Source organism: Spea bombifrons, chromosome 13 (assembly GCF_027358695.1).
Source record: "Spea bombifrons isolate aSpeBom1 chromosome 13, aSpeBom1.2.pri, whole genome shotgun sequence".
Classification (NCBI taxonomy): domain Eukaryota; kingdom Metazoa; phylum Chordata; class Amphibia; order Anura; family Pelobatidae; genus Spea; species Spea bombifrons.
In genome coordinates this window covers 4,999,874-5,018,409 of record NC_071099.1, presented here as the reverse complement: position 1 = coordinate 5,018,409, position 18,536 = coordinate 4,999,874, and the positions used below count along the sequence as shown (strand labels likewise).

General features: G+C 40.8%; 1 protein-coding gene across 2 annotated transcripts; it reads left to right on the top strand.

The window, feature by feature from the left end:
* The first annotated feature begins 527 nt into the window (after window positions 1–527).
* Window positions 528–17,911, top strand: FDXR (ferredoxin reductase). Of its 2 annotated transcripts, XM_053453620.1 has the most exons (12): window positions 528–643; window positions 2,287–2,384; window positions 7,559–7,654; window positions 10,148–10,270; window positions 10,346–10,459; window positions 13,401–13,502; window positions 13,585–13,692; window positions 13,769–13,853; window positions 15,747–15,946; window positions 17,006–17,177; window positions 17,260–17,433; window positions 17,596–17,911. In XM_053453620.1, the coding sequence occupies exons 1-12, from the start codon at window positions 556–558 to the stop codon at window positions 17,724–17,726; spliced, it is 1,491 nt and encodes a 496-aa protein (XP_053309595.1). In that variant the 5' UTR covers window positions 528–555; the 3' UTR covers window positions 17,727–17,911. The 2 variants fall into 2 exon arrangements, with proteins under 2 accessions (XP_053309595.1, XP_053309596.1); XM_053453621.1 differs by lacking the exon at window positions 10,148–10,270.
* The last annotated feature ends 625 nt before the right edge of the window (window positions 17,912–18,536 follow it).

The following is an 18,536-nucleotide window of genomic DNA, read 5'->3' as shown; positions in this document are numbered from 1 at the left end:
TAAATCATTTGGATGACAATTTCAGATTATAAAGGTTATTACAATAAAAGGTTAACTAACATGATAATTTATAATCTAGCCTTGCCTCTGTGTGTTACTATCCCTTAAACTAGGGGCCTAAAATTGATGTCACTGGATTTGGGTCTGTCATGGGTATGAGAGGCTTATACGTTACTAAATGACACACATCTTATTCATTATACTGCATATTTTTCTTTGCTAAGGGGGTGTAATTCTCATGTATGAGAAATGGATGGGGCAGGGTGTTTGTGGAGCTCATAGGGGTCCTATCCTATAGTTTGAAATTGGGCTCTTTCGAGGGTAGCAGAGCGCACAATGCACTACATGAAAAGCTTGGTTTTCATATTTGAATAATTAGTGTTTTAAACCGATAGCAATAAAGATTCAATTACTGCTAGTTTCTCCGCAAATCAATTATACACGGGCGCCCTCTGTCGGGCATGAGAATGCTCACAGCTCAAAATGCAGCGGGAGGAGCTTATGGTATGTTGCTTTCAATTCAGGCCCTGTCATTCATCGGGCCTGTCATTCGAAATGTGTACGCGCGGTTACTGGATGTGGGGTCTGTCTCGTCGTGTGAGCCTTCCAGGAGGTTTCCGATATGGTCCCAGACGCCCACTAGGTAAATTCTGTATTCTGTCTTTTATATACGCTTATGAAGAATGTAACTACAAGACTTTCACTAGCCTTCCAGTCTGATGCGTTTTACGTTAGTGCCCAGTAAAGTCTAGTCAACCATAATTCAGGACTATTGACTATCATTTTCAGAGTGAGGTGTAGGAGAATAAAGATGTTCGGGTTTCGTATTTGGCAAGGTTTGTGGGAGTACAGCTATGCAAATATCCGACGCTGCAGGGGATTCGATCCATAGGTTTAAGAGTCCGGCTGTATGTGGACATGACTGCAAGGGTTTGGCGAATATAGCAGTGTAGATATGTGGGGTCATATGTGTAGATATCTGCAAGGGTTAGACGAGTGCACCTCTGTGGGATATGAATTATCTTATGAGAATGCATGCAGTAAGCATCAAGAAGAAATATAACATTTTACCGAACACATTCATAGTATATAGAACAGAATTGTGGGATATGCAACATATCAATAACCATGTGATAGATATAAACCATATTTGACACTGGTAATGCAGAGGTTTAGCCACAAAGCTAAAACCCACCTTTTTAGAACACATAAAAATATTGCCTAGGTGAGTACCCTGTGGGGAAAAACCTAAACTTAAATAGAATCATGAAAAATAAATGTGTGGCTGTTGTATTTAATTTAAATTGACCATACTACTGAGTTGACCCTAGCTCTACCCCTCTTAATTCAGCCTAACTTCTCTGCAGTTGTCATTGGCATGTGCTTTCAGCTTGGTTAGCCAATCACCTTCTTGTCATGTGCCCGTTACTCTGAGTAGCACCCATTCTGTATCTTCTAAAGTTAGAAGAGTGCTGATAAATAGATATCTGCCAAGGTTATAAGATTTACGATTATTAGGGCAAGGGCTTTTAGTTGTCTGCCAGAGTTATTTAGATTGAAGATATACAGTTAAATGTCAGGGTTAGTAGAATGCAGTTATATTTTTATTGACCAGGGTCAAGAGAGTCCAGCTCTTGGTTTATTGACAAGGGTTAGGAGAGCATAATTGTGAAGGTATCTGGGTGCAAGGGATTATGGGCCGCAAAACAGATTAGGAGACAGCAACGTGTTTTTCATTTTAAATTTTAAGATTGCAGATGTATAGGTGATGTGTTGTAGACTGCAATGGTTTATGTGTCACAATAATAACAACACAATATTGCAATAAGGGGAGTTTAAATATTCACATGTCTCCTAGAGTCAGTTGAATGGAGCCAGGTAAGTATTGCACCCTGCACTGTTTTAGAAAAGTAGTTGTTAATAGTCAATCAACCACCAGGATTTTCTCTCCCACTCATCTTGTTTGGGGGCAAATATGGCACAAGCAGGCTAGTTGGGGGCACCGACGAGCTGCTTTATGGCAAAGATGCAATAGACAAGTTTGGGGACACTGACAAGCCGTTAGGGGCAAAGATGGCACTGACAAGCTGTTTGGGTGCACTGACAAGCAGTTTGGGGCAAAGATGGCACAAACAAGCTAATAGGGGCTAAGATGACTGAGATCTCATTACATGTTGTAATTATTTAGAATGCACCTTACCTTATTTTCTGCATTCTTTTAACCAGCTTGCTCCAGCTTTCGCATAACTGGATCCTTTTTTTTCCCCTCTTTTTTACCTTTTCAAGGAGTGCATAGATACCTCTGCAACTTTCCTCATTCTCCTAGGATCTGCATAATTGGAAGTGGCCCTGCCGGATTCTACACTGCTCAACATCTACTAAAGGTAATACTTTTAGTATAGTGGATTTAACTTAATGGAACAGTCATACCATATGTTATATCTAGTATTTGTTTAAAAAAGCTGCATATTAGTCATTTGTATGTTCCGTAAAGAATAGAATAGAATAGCTCACCTAGCCGGACACTCTAACTAGTTAAAGTCGGTGGTGGAACAAACTTCATTAGCGTCACCATAAAGAATCCACTCAGTGTGGTGCTTAAGCAGGAAAATTCATCCAAAATATCACATGACCGTCAACAATAGCAACGTCTACAGTTTATTGTAAAGTAATTAGATAAACCTAAATAACCTAAACAAAATGTTAGTGACACTGCACTCCAAGTGATTCACAAAGTGTTAAGGAAAGGGTATTCCTCCAATAGTTTTACCAGCAACAAGTCTTCATAATTCATTACATGAAAAAAACCCCATAAACACATAGTGTAATACTGTAAGAATACATTTAGTGAATGGAATTTTGCTATGCTCAAACTGTCAAGATCACAGAAACTCATCAAAACCAATCCTTTTATTTCTCGGTTCTAAAACCAAATAAAAAATCCCAATGGTGCAGTATCACAACCATACCTGGGAACTCTCCGGGTTTGACCAGGAGATCTCTGGGTGAAGCACCCCTTCTCCGGTTCTCTGGGTCAAGACCCGAACTAGGGCTGAAAGTAATGATTATTTTCATAATCTATTATTTGGCTGATAATTTTTTCGATTAATCGGGTAAAAAAATAATAATATGCAAATATTTCGTTTAAAATAAAAACGTATAATTTACATTAAGATGTGTCATTAACACTTTTATATCTTTATCACAATGGCATTTCTCTATTCGCCTTTTACTGACATAATAATTAAAGCTGTATTTTAGGTACAAAAACCCAAAACACGTTATTTCTCAAACTAAGTTTTAATACCAAAAAAGTTTTACTAGTAAATATTAATTAAACTATTTTTTCATATTTAATGAAAAATGCCTCTTGTTTATATTTTCTTTTATTTGCCAACCTGCCCCCCAGTTATGCACATCTCACCCCAGCTTGCCTCTCTGCCCCAGAAATGCCTTATACCCCCTATATGCCACTCTGCCCCCATATATATGCCTTATACCCTCCTATATGCCAGAGATGCCACTGTGCCCCGATATGCCTTATACCTCCTATATGTCACTCTGTCCCCTGATATGCCTTTTACCCTCGTTATGCCTTATACCCCCTATATGCCACTGTGCCCCCCTGATATGCCTTATAGCCCCCTATATGCTACTGATATGCCACTCTGTCCCCTGATATGCCTTATAGCCCCCTATATGCCACTGATATGCCTTTTACCCTCAATATGCCACTGATATGCCACCATGCCCCCTGATATGCCTTTTACCCCCTTACATGCCACTGTGCCCCCTGATATGCCTTATAGCCTCTTTATGCCACTGTGCCCCCTGATATGTCTTATGCCCCCCCTGATATAAGAAAAACTGACAGCGTTAAAATAGGTATAAAAATATATGCTTTAATAAAGATAGATAAAAAAGGAATAGATAATACACAATACAATATAAATATATGGACAATACAAACAATAAATCAAGTATTACAGCAATACAAAAATAAAAAAACACAAATTAAAGAATGCACGTTATTGATAGATCCCGAAAATGTTTTACCTGCCCCACTAGGGGTTAATATATCAACAGAAGAAACATCTATAGCTGCTGAGGCTCTGCAAACATCTTTGCAGAGCCTCAGTATAAGCGCACATAACATTGTTTAACAAAAATCTAAAGATTTTTGGGTGCATGCACACGCAAGCGGCTGCTACTTTTGCAAGTTTAGCAATTCAGACATGTTAACTACTTTCATACATACATGTTACATAGTTACATAGTTCATAAGGTTGAAAAAAGACCTAAGTCCATCAAGTTCAACCCTTCTACCTAACCTTTCTATTCTTGATCCAAAAGAAGGCAAAAAAACCCTAATTAAGCTACTTCGAATTCTGCCATCAGGGGAAAAAATTCCTTCTTGACTCCAAGAGGCAATCGGATTTCTCCTTGGATCAAGAAGCTCTAAAATATTAATATTATTCTATTTATATCCCTGTATATCGTGCCTTTCTAAGAAAATATTGAGGCCCCTTTTGAAGGTATCTAATGTATTGGATAACACCACCTCCCTTGGAAGTGAATTCCACCTTAATAGTCCTCACTGTGAAGAATCCCTTCCTTTGTCGTCTATGAAACCTGCGCTCTTCCAGTCTCAGAGGGTGACCTCTTGTTATTTGTATATTTCTGTTAATGAACAGGTCACTGAAGAGCTCTTTATATTGGCCCTGCATATATTTATATAATGTTATCATATCCCCTCTGAGAAGCCGTTTTTCCAGTGTATATCATTTTAAATTTTTTAGTCTCTCTTCATAACTATGTATGTATATAAGTATCTCCCAATCCCCTTATTAATTTCGTAGCCCTCCTTTGCACTTTTTCTAATTCCATAATGTCCTTTTTAAGGACGGGTGCCCAGAATTGTACCGCATATTCAAGGTGAGGTCTTACCAACGACCTGTACAGAGGCAAGATGATATCCTCCTCCCTTGAATCAATACCTCTTTTTATGCATGCCAAAACCTTATTGGCCCTCGCAGCTGCTTGCTGGCATTGCTCACTGTTGTCAAGTCTGTTGTCAACCATTATTCCTAAATCCTTCTCATTGGTAGTTTCCCCCAAGGCTATTCCATTTAAAAAATAGATTGCATTTTTATTATTTTTACCATAATGCATAACTTTGCATTTCTCTATATTGAACCTCATCTGCCACTTGCACGCCCAGTCCCCAACTCTGTCTAGATCTTCCTGCAATGAAGAAACATCAAGATTAGTCTGAATTACCCGGCCTAATTTTGTGTCATCAGTAAAAACTGTGACATGGCTCTTAATGCAGCTTGGGAGATCATTTATAAATAAATTAAAAAGAAGAGGACCGAGGACAGACCACTGAGGCACTCCACTTAATACCTGCGTACAGGCTGAGAAACAGCCATTCACAACAACCCTCTGCATTCTATCTTTTAGCCAATTTCTAATCCACATACAGACATTTGCCCCTAAGCCTATTTCTGTTAATTTATAGAGTAGCCTTTAATGCGGAACCGTATTAAACGCCTTGGCAAATCTAGATAATTCACATCCACAGCCAACCCCAGGTCTATATTTTTACAAATTTCTTCATAGAATGCCAATAGGTTGGTTTGACAAGACCGGTCTTTCACAAATCCATGTTGACTTCTACTAATTGGATTATGGATCAAGATATGATCTTGAATGTATACCTTTAGCAAACCTTCAAATCATTTCCCCACTACCGATGTTAAGCTTACTGGCCTGTAACTGCCCGGTTGAGATTTTGATCCCTTTTTAAATATGGGCACAACATCTGCCTTGCGCCAATCTAATGGAACTATGCCCGAGCTGAAAGAATCCCTAAAGATTAGCAATAGTGGCTGGGCCAGAATTAGGCTTAGTTCCTTCAGTACCCTTGGGTGTATACCATCCGGTCCAGGGGCCTTGTCTACCTTAACAGTATTTAATTGCTTGAGCACTTTTTCTTGTGTCAGCCAATCCCATGTTTGTTGCAACGGTTCCTTAAAATTAGCCAGCAGGGGCTCCGTCATTGGTTCTTCGTTGGTATACACAGAAGAAAAAAAAGCATTTAAGATGTCGGCTTTCTCTCTGTCCTCACTAACCAAATTTCCAGTTTCAGATAATAACGTACCGACATTCTCTACCTTTAACTTTTTTCCCTTCACATACTTGAAAAATTTCTTGGGATTGGTTTTACTTTCCTTTCTCATTTTCTAGTTTAGCCATTTTAATCTCCTTTTTGCAGGCTTTGTTGGCATCTTTGTATACCATAAATGATACTACCGACCCCTCGCTTTTATAATGCTTAAATGCCAATTGTTTATTCCTTATCTCCCGTTTTACTTTCCAGGTAAGCCACATTGGTTTTGATTTGTTTCTTTTGTATTTGTTTCCCATAGGTATATATTGGGATGTGTAACTTTGCAATATGTGCTTAAAGGTATTCCAATTGTCCTCTGTGTTTAACCCAGAGAACAATCCATCCCAGTCTATACATTCCATGGTGGACCTTAGCCTGTCAAAGTTTGCCCTTCTGAAATGAAGAGTTTTGGTAGAGGTTACCCATTTGCTTTTTGGAATTAATCTCAAATGAAACCATGTTATGGTCACTATTTCCCAAGTGTTCTCTTACTTTAATGTTTGAGATAAGTTCCTCATTGTTAGTTATTACCAGATCTAGACAGGCATCCATTCTGGTTGGGGTCTCTACTAATTGTGACATAAATTGGTCATTAAGCAGGTTCAGAAACTTGCTGCCCTTAGTGGAACAAGTTCCACTATTCCAATCTATATCTGGGTAATTAAAATCTCCCATGATCAAAACTTCATTTCTATATGCAACCTTTTCAATTTGAAATAGCAGTTGATCTTCCCCCTCATTGCTAATGTTGGGTGGCTTGTAGCATACACCCACAAGTAGTGTGTGACTCTTCTTACTATCTAGGTTAATCTCCACCCACAGCGTCTCCACATTACTACTGTCATCATGCACATCTTCCTTAATATTGGGCTTAAGTTTAGGGTTTGCATATAAACAAATCCCTCCCCCTTTTCTATTTACTCTGTCCCTTCTAAAAAGTGAATATCCTTGTAAGTTTACTGACCAGTCATATGTATCATCCCACCACGTTTCCGTGATACCGATCAAGTCATATTGTTCATTACTTACCAATATTTCCAACATTTAAGGTTACTACCCATTTCTGGTGTAACAGTTGACAAATAATTCTTGACAGCAGGTTTTGTACTATGCAACACCATATTGTCTGTGCTAACCCCACCAGAGTCTACTCTAGCTAGCACTTCATTTCTATATTTATCCCCCCCCCCAGAACCTAGTTTAAAAGATCCTCAATTCCCCTAGCCAACCTCTCCCCTAGCACTGCAGCCCCCTCCTCATTGAGGTGCAGTCCATCCCTGTTCTAATGTCTTTTTTTAAAAGAAACATAGTCAACACTGTTTCTTCCTCTTTTATTCCAGCAGACAGGTGTCTTGCCACTGTATGATTTTCTCTCTGTCTTTACAGCATCACTCAAAGCTTCTTGTGGATATATATGAAAAACTGCCAGTGCCCTTTGGCTTAGTACGTTTTGGTGTGGCACCTGATCATCCTGAAGTAAAGGTGAGGGTTTTTTTTTTTTTTTTTTTTACTAAGTGACTTACTGCCTGTAACATACACGCCAGGGCACATTTCTACACCCACACACTATAACACATACACACTCAATCTAAAACACACTAAAAAATACTCAGTCACACCTCACACCTTATTACGCCGTATACCCTTACTTTGTCTGAAGCTCACCTTTCTTGCTGTTCACACATGAGCAGCTGTGCTAGTACAGCAGGGTCAGTTAACAGCATGTTACATGTGCTCCCCTACTCTGCTCCCGTTTGAGTGTGTGGTACTTTGAGTGACTTAGCAAGTCCGCCCTTGTTTACTGTGTCAGTGATACTTTTTTTTCTCTTAGTCGTCAAATATATACAGTTGGCTCTAAAAATATTTGAACATTGACATAGTTTTCATAAATTCAGTGAAGTTGTAATGAGATAATCAAGATGTGATTGAAGTGCTGACTTTCAACTTTAATTTGAGGGGATGGACAAAAATATCATAAGAAACATTAAGAATTACAGCAATTTTCATACGTAGTGCCCCCATTTTAAACACTCAAAAGAAATTAGCTAACCTAATATAATCATAAACAAAATTATAATTTTTAATGCTTGGTTGAAAATCCTTTGCAGTAAATGATGTCTAAAAACGTATTGACATCACCAAATTCTAGGGCATATCACCTTGAGCTGTCTGGCACTCTATAGTACTAGTATGTTTTCAGAGGGATTGTCTAGGAGAGGCTTTCTACAGAAGATACGAGTGAAGTCCTTGAACATTGCATTGGTAGAATGGCCTTGCAGATAAGAGACTGAACTTTAGAATGGGTTAATATCCAAATGGCAGCTGTTCTTTCCCTGTTTGTTTTTACAGTTTACATAAATTGAATTTCCAGAAAGAAAAAAAGCTTTTTTTTTTCTTTCTCTAAAAGAAGAATCCGTTTCTATTAGATGTTTTTATGTAAAAATGTGGGGTTGTTTCTTATCCTGTTTTTACTCCTTTTTTATGACTAAATATCTTTACCGCTGTGGACCAAATAGTCCCAGATATCTGTGATACATGTTCACTTCAGATATTTCAGTAAACCGCAAAGATGCTACATAAATATTCTATTCAAAGCAACCAACTCTCAATAAGGGGTTCATTGTAATATAATTGCAAGAAGTGTTATAAAAGAGACAGAATATGTAGACTCTGTTAACATCACATAAATTGCACAGAAAAGCTTTTATTAACCCCTTCAGTCCCCTATGGAAGTACTGGTAAGTCTAAAAAAAACGCATCCCAAGAATTCCCTATGGACTATGGACGCCGGAAAACTGTTACATTTTTAAAAGCCGATCAGGGAGTCACTTCACTGCTGACGTCACCCGGAAGGTCATTGGAGGACAGGGATATCCAATTGCTCCAATGAGGCACAGACACTGTGATCTCTATGCAAGTCTGTGGGGACTTGCATAGAGATCACAGTGTGATCGATGCAGGGGGATCGCAGGGAGGAGAGTGAGCTTTCACCCCTCACGCTCCTCTCATCACTATGCGGCCATCAGATTAATGGAAATTTAATCGAAACGGCCGATGCGTGCTGACACCGCCGGCCGGAGCTACTTTAATTCTTTTTTTTTTTAAATTGAATATGCTGTATCGGCTTGCCATATAAAGTAACATAAAAAAAGTATTAAAGTAGCTCCGGCCGGCGGTGTCAGCACGCATCGGCCGTTTCGATTAAATTTCCATTAATCTGATGGCCGCATAGTGATGGGAGCAACATGAGGGGTGAAAGGTCCGTGCGAGGGGGCGGGGCTTTCACCCCTCACGCTGCTCCCATCAGTAGGCGGCCATCGCACACGGCCGCTGAGTGCTGATGCCACCGGCCGGCGCTGCTTTAATACTTTAATAAAAAAGAATTGAAGTAGCGCCGGCCGTTTAGATTAGATTTCGGGCAGCCGTCCGGCCTACGAATCTGCCGGCCCACCGGGAAATTTCCCGGTATCCCGGTGGGCCAGTCCGGCCCTGGTCACAGCGTGCCCACAGAGATGGCTCGGCGTGCCAACAGCGGCACTGTCCTATAGGGTATATTCAGACTTTATTTTTTCTAAATTAATATTCAAATTTTGGGGGGTAGTCTTATAATGGAGCAAATATGATATAATGAAACTAATGCGTTGAAATCTCAATTCACCTTCCCACTTCCACTTTGCTGAATAACTTTATCTACGTTTTATATTTTGTACCAATAAATGCGGACCTGTGGAGTTAATCAATGTGATAATTGATAGTGTCACGGTTTCTAAACATTCACAGCTCAACATTTGCCATGTATTTTTATGAAAGTAAAAGTAGGTTGTTTTATATTAGTAACGATGGAATCAAAGGTGTCATAGCTGTTTCCCTTTTCTTTTTGTTTTCTAAAATGTACTTTCCCCCAATTTACCTTTCTGCAACAGTCAATTTTAATATTACTGTGTTTTTGTTTGTTTTTTGTTTTTTATTCCTCAGAATGTTGTTAACACATTTACTCAGACAGCCAAATCTGAGCGGTGTGCATTTTATGGCAATGTAACAGTTGGGAAAGACATAACACTGGAAGAGCTGCAGGCTGCTTATCATGCTGTTGTGCTGGTAAGTGGACATTGGGGTGCTGGGTATGAAAATGGATTTCTATACATGTCTCATACTGCCTAAATTGTCTCACAGAGCTACGGGGCTGACAGTAAGCGTGAGCTTGGGATACCTGGAGAAGAGTTACCTGGAGTGTACTCTGCAAGAGACTTTGTTGGCTGGTACAATGGACTCCCTTCTCAAAGACATGTGAGTGTCACTGGTAACTGTAGCAATAGTCCCCATAAATAAAAATTCTTATAGGTTTCTTGGTATCTAGAAATTACTACTACAATATCTGTGTTCCCTCCACACACAAAGCAATCAATAAACAATTCTGTTATATAAACAGGTGTAAAACTAATATGTACAGCTAGCTTAGCACTGAACAAAAGATGGTTTTATTTAATTTTGTGCACACCGTGCAATGTCAATGGAGTCCATCTCACTAATCGCTATGCAATCAGTAAAATAAGAGTTCATTTTTTAAAAAAAATTAAAAAATAATTGAATGAATAAAGAAAACTTCTGGTTAAAAGTAAATATGTACGAAATAAATAAATGAAATAAATGAGCAAGTTCCAAAAAATGGTGCTGTATCCTAGCATGGAAAGAGTTAAAATACCAACATCTGAAATACCATTGGGTGTCTAGTTTTCAAGCAGATGTCAAAATAAAAAAAAAAAATGTGCAATTTCCTAATGTGTCCCTTTAGCCCCCTAAACTACCTGACGGACCTATGCATGGGCAGTATCACTGTACTCGGGAGATGTTGCTAAACCCATATTGGGTTGTTTGACAGTGAAGTATACCAGGAGCTGTAAATTCATACCTAAGATACAATGTGTGTGGGGAAAAAATTACACAAAGTTTGACAAATGCTAGTAGTAGAATTAGTGAATGGGAACAGTTAAACTACTAGCATTTAAAATACTGTGGGTTTCTAGTTTTCAAAAAATATGGTTTAAGGGTGGTAAAACAACCTGACATTAAAGATGTCCCAAATAGGACATGGGTGCAGAATGACCAGTTTGGGGGAAAAAAGGTTTTGAAATAGCAAAATTATACTTGTATTGCCCTATAACGTGCAAAAAATATTGGGTATTTCTAACCTCAGGACAAATTTTTTTATTGTTACAAATATTAAAAAGACAAATACAAACATGTATACATCACATAAATATTGGTCCATGTACCCTACCAAAAGAATTACTACAGGCCAATATTATACCTTTTTATTAAAACCAAAAAAATCCATCAAATATAGACCAATCTCCCTTATTAATTGTGATGTTAAACCAGGGCTCGACAAATCCCAGGCGCCAGGTCGCCATGGCGACAGAGAATTTTGTCCTGGCGCCTAGGTTTTGTCAGCCTCTTACATCCAGAAAAAATTGTGGATGTAAGAGGCTGAGTCACCACACGGGGGCGCTGCTGCTGTCTGCCCAGGAGTCTGGGCAGACAGCACAGCCACACAGAGCCCGCCCCCGAGCCTGAGATCACTCCCACGGAGTGATCCTGTAGGCTGAAAACACGGTTGCTGGAAAACCAGCAATCGTGGTTTCAGCTGCCACAGGCAGCTTCAGGGAAGGGGGTTGTGTGTTGATTGGGCCCCCACACAAGTGTGGGGACCTGACCCAACACCCCCCTGCTGCCTGATCGCTCCATGAGAGAGCGACAATGCAGCGTTAACCCCTTCAATGCCGGCATTTAGGGGTTAATTCCCGTTTTGTACGGGGCTCTGCTGCTGGTGGTCTGCCTGGAAGCCCAGACAGGCCAGCAACAGCAAAAATGAGCCCCCACAAGCCCTTTGATGATTCCTGTAGGCATGGAAGCCTACAGCAGTCATCAGAGACTCCCCCTGCAATGGCTGGTCTATAGACCAGCAATTGAGTCCCAGCTGCCAGAGGCAGCTTCAGGGACAGGGGGAGAGGGTTCTTTGGTCTCCCCATGAGTGTGGGGACCTGACACAACACCCCCCTGCTGCCTGATCGCTCCATGAGAGCGACAGTGCAGCGTTAACCCCTTCAATGCCACAATTGTGTATGACACATTTGTGGCATTGCAGGGGTTAACATTTGTCCCCACAAGCTTAGGGGGACTAAATATCAGTCAATGCTGTGCTCCAATGGAACATCAGCATCGAAAGAAAAAAAAATTATAAAAAAAAACAGCACTGACCTGAAAGTCCAGGGTGCTTCCAGGTCAAACGCTGTGATTTTAGTAAGTGGGCTGATGATGATCAGATCACTCCTAACCAACTGTAGGTTTTATATCACCACTCTTATCTATCATTAGAACCTCTTCCCCAGCATATAAAGAGAAATGTAAACATAATACCTATACGCAGGTGTTATCCTGCTTACTTTACTAGAACTAGAATAAAATTATTAAGTATATCAAGGAATGGGGAAACCTAGAGATATCATGGTGGGGACATGAAAGCGTATATCCCCCCCCCAACTGGCTATATATTTTTAGACTAATACTTTTGAGATTCCCCAAAAAAACAGTTAAATGATATACAAAAAATGTTTTAATAATTTTATTTGGGCAGGGAAGAGACCCAGTATATCTCAGAGGTTATTATTCAAAAACCTAAAAGAGGGTGCCCTTAACCTTCCAGACATAAGCAGGTACCACAATGCATATTCCCTGTTCCATTTAAGCCGATGGCAAATACCTGATGGTAAAAGTGAAGGGTGGTATACGATAGAGCAATCTCAAACTAACGGAATAGACTAAGATCTGTTAATATGGCTCCCTGCAGAGCCCCATACGCAACAAACTGCGATCTTGAATATTTACGTCCTTTGTACATTGTCATGTTTTCTTTCCACATTGTTTTGGGCACATTTATAACTTGGCTGATTTTGGTACACATGCCAGTTTTCTCTTGTCCTAAATGTTTGTTTTCTTCCATCTCATTTTTTTCATTCAGTACATTTCTTAGGGTTCTGTCCTTCGGAGGAGAACATTAGTTGTTGCACTTATAGTGCAAGGATACAGTACAGCTGAAATTATTTATTCTTTTGGCGTATTCTAGATTTGAACGGAAAATATTTTGGGAAGGGCACTTTTAAACAGTCTTAACGTGTTCTATTTCAATGTAGCAGTCCTGAAATGTAGATGTGACATCTGTTTTTCACAGCTTAACCCAGATCTCAGCAATGAAACAGCAGTTATTTTAGGACAAGGAAATGTGGCTCTTGATATTGCTAGAATTCTGCTATCTCCTATTGAGCTTCTGAAGGTAAGTATAGTTTAATTTTAGCCTATTTTACAATGTTCCATCTTGGACAATGACTAAATGTTGTTTTGTATCCTCATAAAAGAAGACAGACATCACGCAGTCTGCTTTGGATGCTTTGGTTCACAGCCGTATTAGGACAGTTTGGCTGATAGGGCGACGTGGGCCCCTGCAAGTGGCCTTCACCATAAAGGTATGTTTCTAAAAATGATTGACATATGCTGTAGGAACACTTAAATATAAGCCAACGATTACTCTTCCTCCTTCAGGAGCTCAGAGAAATGCTACAGCTGCCTGGTACTCGTCCAAGGCTTGACCCTTCCGATTACCAGGGGCTTGGAGACATTGCTAAAGGTGAGGAAAAAGCCATTAGTGTGTCCGTTGCATCTCATCTTCCTTACTGTCTGCCCATTACATACTTTTCTGTCCTTTTATTATTTTAAGTTTATTATTAAGTTTCCCAGCAATAATTGTGAATATTACCTCGGCGGGAACCTACCATGCAATATGACCTCATATTAATGTTTGCTCTTGCCCATGTGCCTCTATACCTGTGTTGATGTCACCAACCATTATCTAATGGAGTGTAGCAGCAGAAAAACTGTTACAATAAAGAGTAAAGCAGGCATATGTTTATGTATAAATAGGGGGGTTCATGAGTTATGATTAAGCTCTTATGTATAAGTGGGAACCCTTGGGGTAAACATATCTGCATGATTCAGTGTTGTCAAAGAGTGATAACAAACATGAAAATTCCTGATCTATATTTCCTCGACTCCCCTCTGTCTCTTACATCCAGCACTCAGTAGCACTAGGGTGGCTTCTGTAGGGGTGCTTATACTTTGGATTAATTAGGACAGGGTTAAGGTGGCACAGCATCCCAACAACTGCAAAGTAGAATCAACTATGGGTGGCCCGACTTGGCTTGAAGGAGTTCTTCTTCTTGGAAGTGTTTATTTAAAAAGAAAAATGCAAGGTGAATTCTCAGCCCTGACAAACCTTCTAAGTGAAAGCTGGTTGCTGGTGAAGTGAGGGTAATAGTGCTGGGGAGATCAGATCTGGCTTTGCGACGGCAGGCTGATTTGCCTAACAGCCAATTGTGTAGCCCCTGTTGTCGTAGGAGTCACTACAGGGGGGCAATTGCCCCCCCTAGATTATTCTTTACCCCCACCGATTTTGGAACCCCTTCAAAACGTATGGCCAAGTGCCCTGTATTCTGGGGGCCCTGTGGTGAATCACATTGCTGACAGCAATGTGTTTCACCACAAAGCCCCGAAATGGTAGCGTATCTATAGGGGAGGGGCATGCAGAAAGGCTGCCTCCCAGGGCCGCGCTGAGGCAGCTGCAAGATTGTGATCTCCCCAACAAGCCCTGCTCGGCAGTCTCCCTCCAACTGGCCCAACATTGGGGTGCGCGAGGTCTGTCACTTCAGACCTTCGCTTCCTTGCACCAAAAGGCTGGTGGTAAAATCAGTGCATGGAAAATCCCAGCATTTAAAATACCCTGGGGTGTCTAGATTTGAAAAATATATGATTTTATGTGGTAAATTGAACTGATCGGCTTCAAAGATGTCCCAAAGATGCTAATAGGTGGCAGAAGGACCAGATGTCAAAGCTTCAAGTTAAAAAATGCACACTTCCCAAATGTGGTGTTTTATGATATCGTGGATATGATTCAGGCAAAGGTGGCACAAGCAGTGTGTTTGAGCCTTGGGGACCAAGATGGCACAGACAGGGTGTTTATGGGACAAGGGTGGCACAGAGTGGGCTGTTTGGGGACAAAGATGGCTCACTCTGGGCTGTTTGGGGACAAAGTTGTCTCACTCTGGACTGTAATCTGTTTGTATAATCTGGGTGCTGGTCAGGTTTTATGCAGAGAATGTGGACGCCAGGGCTGGCCTTTGGGGTGTGCAACCTGTGATCTATGCCTGTAATGTAGGGGGTTTTATCTATACCTTTTAATGCTGAGTTTACATGTGATTTCCAGTTGATTTATACCTGCAAAGCTTGGTTTGTGTGTTATTCTGTTGATCTATACCTGCTATGCTATGTTTCCATACATTGTATTGATATACCTGCGAATACAGGAATTGTATGTCTGATTCTGTTTGTGATCTATACCTTCAATCCTGAGTTCACATGTGAATTTCAATTGATCTATACATGCAAAGCTGGGTTTGTGTGTTATTCGTTTATGCTATGTTTCCATACATTATGCATACTCGCCATTCTGTTCTGTTGTCCTCAGACCTTCCCCGACCCAGAAAGCGCCTCACAGAGCTTTTGGTAAAGTCAGCTTTAGAAAAGCCTGCAGCTAAGGATTGTGCACGCTGGGACCAAGCCAACAGAGAATGGGGCCTGTACTTCTTAAGAAGTCCGATCCAAGTTCTTCCTTCTAAGGATGGAAGAAAAGCAGCAGGAGTCCGTCTTTCCATCACAAGGCTGGAGGCAAGTACCGCATTTGCTCGATTATAAGACGACGCCCCAACATTTGAATATTAATTTAGGAAAAAAGAAAAAGCCTGAATATAAGACTTCCTTATAGGAAGAAAGTTTTACTAGTAAATATTATATAATGTAAACTATTTTTTTCATATTTAATAAAAACTATGATTGAGAATTTTTTTTTATCTTCTTGTATTTCCCAACCTGCCCCCCAGAAATGCTTTATACCCTGCTATATGCCACTTTGCCCCCTGATATGTCTTATACCTCCCTAAATGGCACTCTGCCTCCAGAAATGCCTTATCCCCCCCGACTTACCAATGCATTACTAGTCTTCTCCCCTGTGCTTTAAACTCCCTGGTGTCTAGTACGGGCAGCCAGTGGACATCTGCGCGATGTGCGTAAAAAAAAAATAAAAAAAAAAAAATAAAAAACCCTCCACTGCCCAATAGTTTTGCCGGGGCTTCTACGTTTGAGCACCGGAAGGTCATGTCACATTGGTGCTCCGTCGGAAGTTCCGGCAGTAGCGGAGGTTGTCTGCGCGTAGCTGTTCACCGGCTGCCAGGGAGAAGGATCCAGGTTCCCTGCAGCGATGCGGGCGATCTTCTCTCTGGCGCAATGCGCGCAGACAACTGCCGCTGCTTCCACCGGTCCTTCTATGATGGAGCACTGGAAGGTCATGTGACGCCAGCGCTCCGTCTTAGAAGCCCCAGAGGAAGTGCCGGAGGTTGTCTGCATCGTGCAGACATCCACCTGGTGCCAGAGAGGAGGATCCAGGTCCCCTGCAGCGCTATGGGGGATCTGGATCGTAGTCTCTATTTGAGGTCCGATTATAAGACGACCTTGAACATAAGACGAGGGGTAATTTTCAGAACATTTGCTCTGAATAAAATTGTCTTATAATCGAGCAAATGCGGTTTTCTTTTTTTATTTATTTTAGTATGTATATTATTGGTACTATGTATTTTTGCCACATCAGTTTCAGATTTTCAGCTATAAGAAACAAAAATGAAATATACTCTCTTAAATAATTGGTTTCCTGTGATGTATGCTGTTATACAGGGTACTGGCGATACTGCAGTTGCTATTCCCACAGGCCAGGTGGAGGATATATCGTGTGGACTAATTCTCAGTAGCATTGGCTATAAGAGTGTCCCCATCTCCCCAGCAGTGCCTTTTCTTTGTGAACAGGGAATAATTCCAAACTGTATGGGTAGAGTAACGGGATATCCAGGTGAGTATTATTCCTATTACAAACTTATGTGAAAAATGGAGAACAGTCACTTTCTGGAAACAAACAAATATATATTTTGCAGGTCTGTACTGCAGTGGTTGGGTAAAGAGAGGTCCCACTGGTGTCATTACAACCACAATGACAGATAGTTTTGAGACAGCACAAGCCATGCTAGAAGACATAAATTCAGGAGCTCTTAGCTGGTCAGACCCCAAACCAGGAGCTACAGCAATAAAAGAACTAATTACTCTCAGAGGTATGGTGAGATTCAATGTATCATTTTATTTTTCCTGTTTGTATCATACCATTGTAACCCCTGTATTCTACTTTGCTCGTATCTATGGTATGTGTTTTATTTTACTTTTGAATATTGCATCTGATACATTTACTGTTCTCTTTCCCTTTTGATTCATCACAGGGATTCAGTCGATCTCTTTCTCTGACTGGCAAAAGATTGATTCAGTAGAAACTGCAAGGGGTCAGAAAATTGGGAAGCCTCGGGAAAAAATTCTAGATCCAGAAGAAATGTTAAAATTCGCTTGTCATTAATTTTCCGATTTCTCTTTTTTAATGAAAGATGTGGGTGCAAAACCAAAAACTGTATTCCAGTCTATGACTGGATTGTGAAACATTAATTTCTGTTAACATATTACTGTAATAGAGCCTTCATTAATGTGAAACTTTATTTTTATTTACTGAGGGTGTTTTGTGCCCATAAACTTTAGACTTTTTCAGCACTTTTACACTTTTCTTAAATTACATTAATATAATGAAAATATTTTTCTGATACTTTTGTATGTAAATGGTCCCCAAACCAGTTCAGTTGACCAAAATACCACAAAATATAATAAGCGTCTTGAATTTTAAAAACCCAACATACATACCGTATATTCCGGCGTATAAGACGACTTTTTAACCCCAGAAAATCTTCTCAAAAGTCGGGGGTCGTCTTATACGCCGGGTACTAACCGATTACCGAGTACTAACCGAGCAGGAGATTCCCACGAAGCCACGAATCTCTAGGGGAGGGGCGAGCAGAGAAGTCGCCTCCCCTGGGCCGGTCTTCAGGGCCGCGCTGAGGTAGGTGCAAGATCGTGATCTCTCCAACTAGCCCTGATCAGCGGGCGCCCGATGAGCAGGGCTGGTTGGGGAGATCACGACCTCCCTGTAACTAGCCCAGCATTAGGGAGCTTGAGGTCTGGCACTTCAGACCTCGGCTTCCCTGCTCCCTAATCACTACGCGCCGGCTATTGATGCCGAGCGCGGGGATGACGTCATGTCCCGGTGCTCGGCAATTGCCGGCGCGTAGTGATGAGTGAGCAGTAAAGCAGAGGTCTGAAATGACAGACCTCGCGCTCC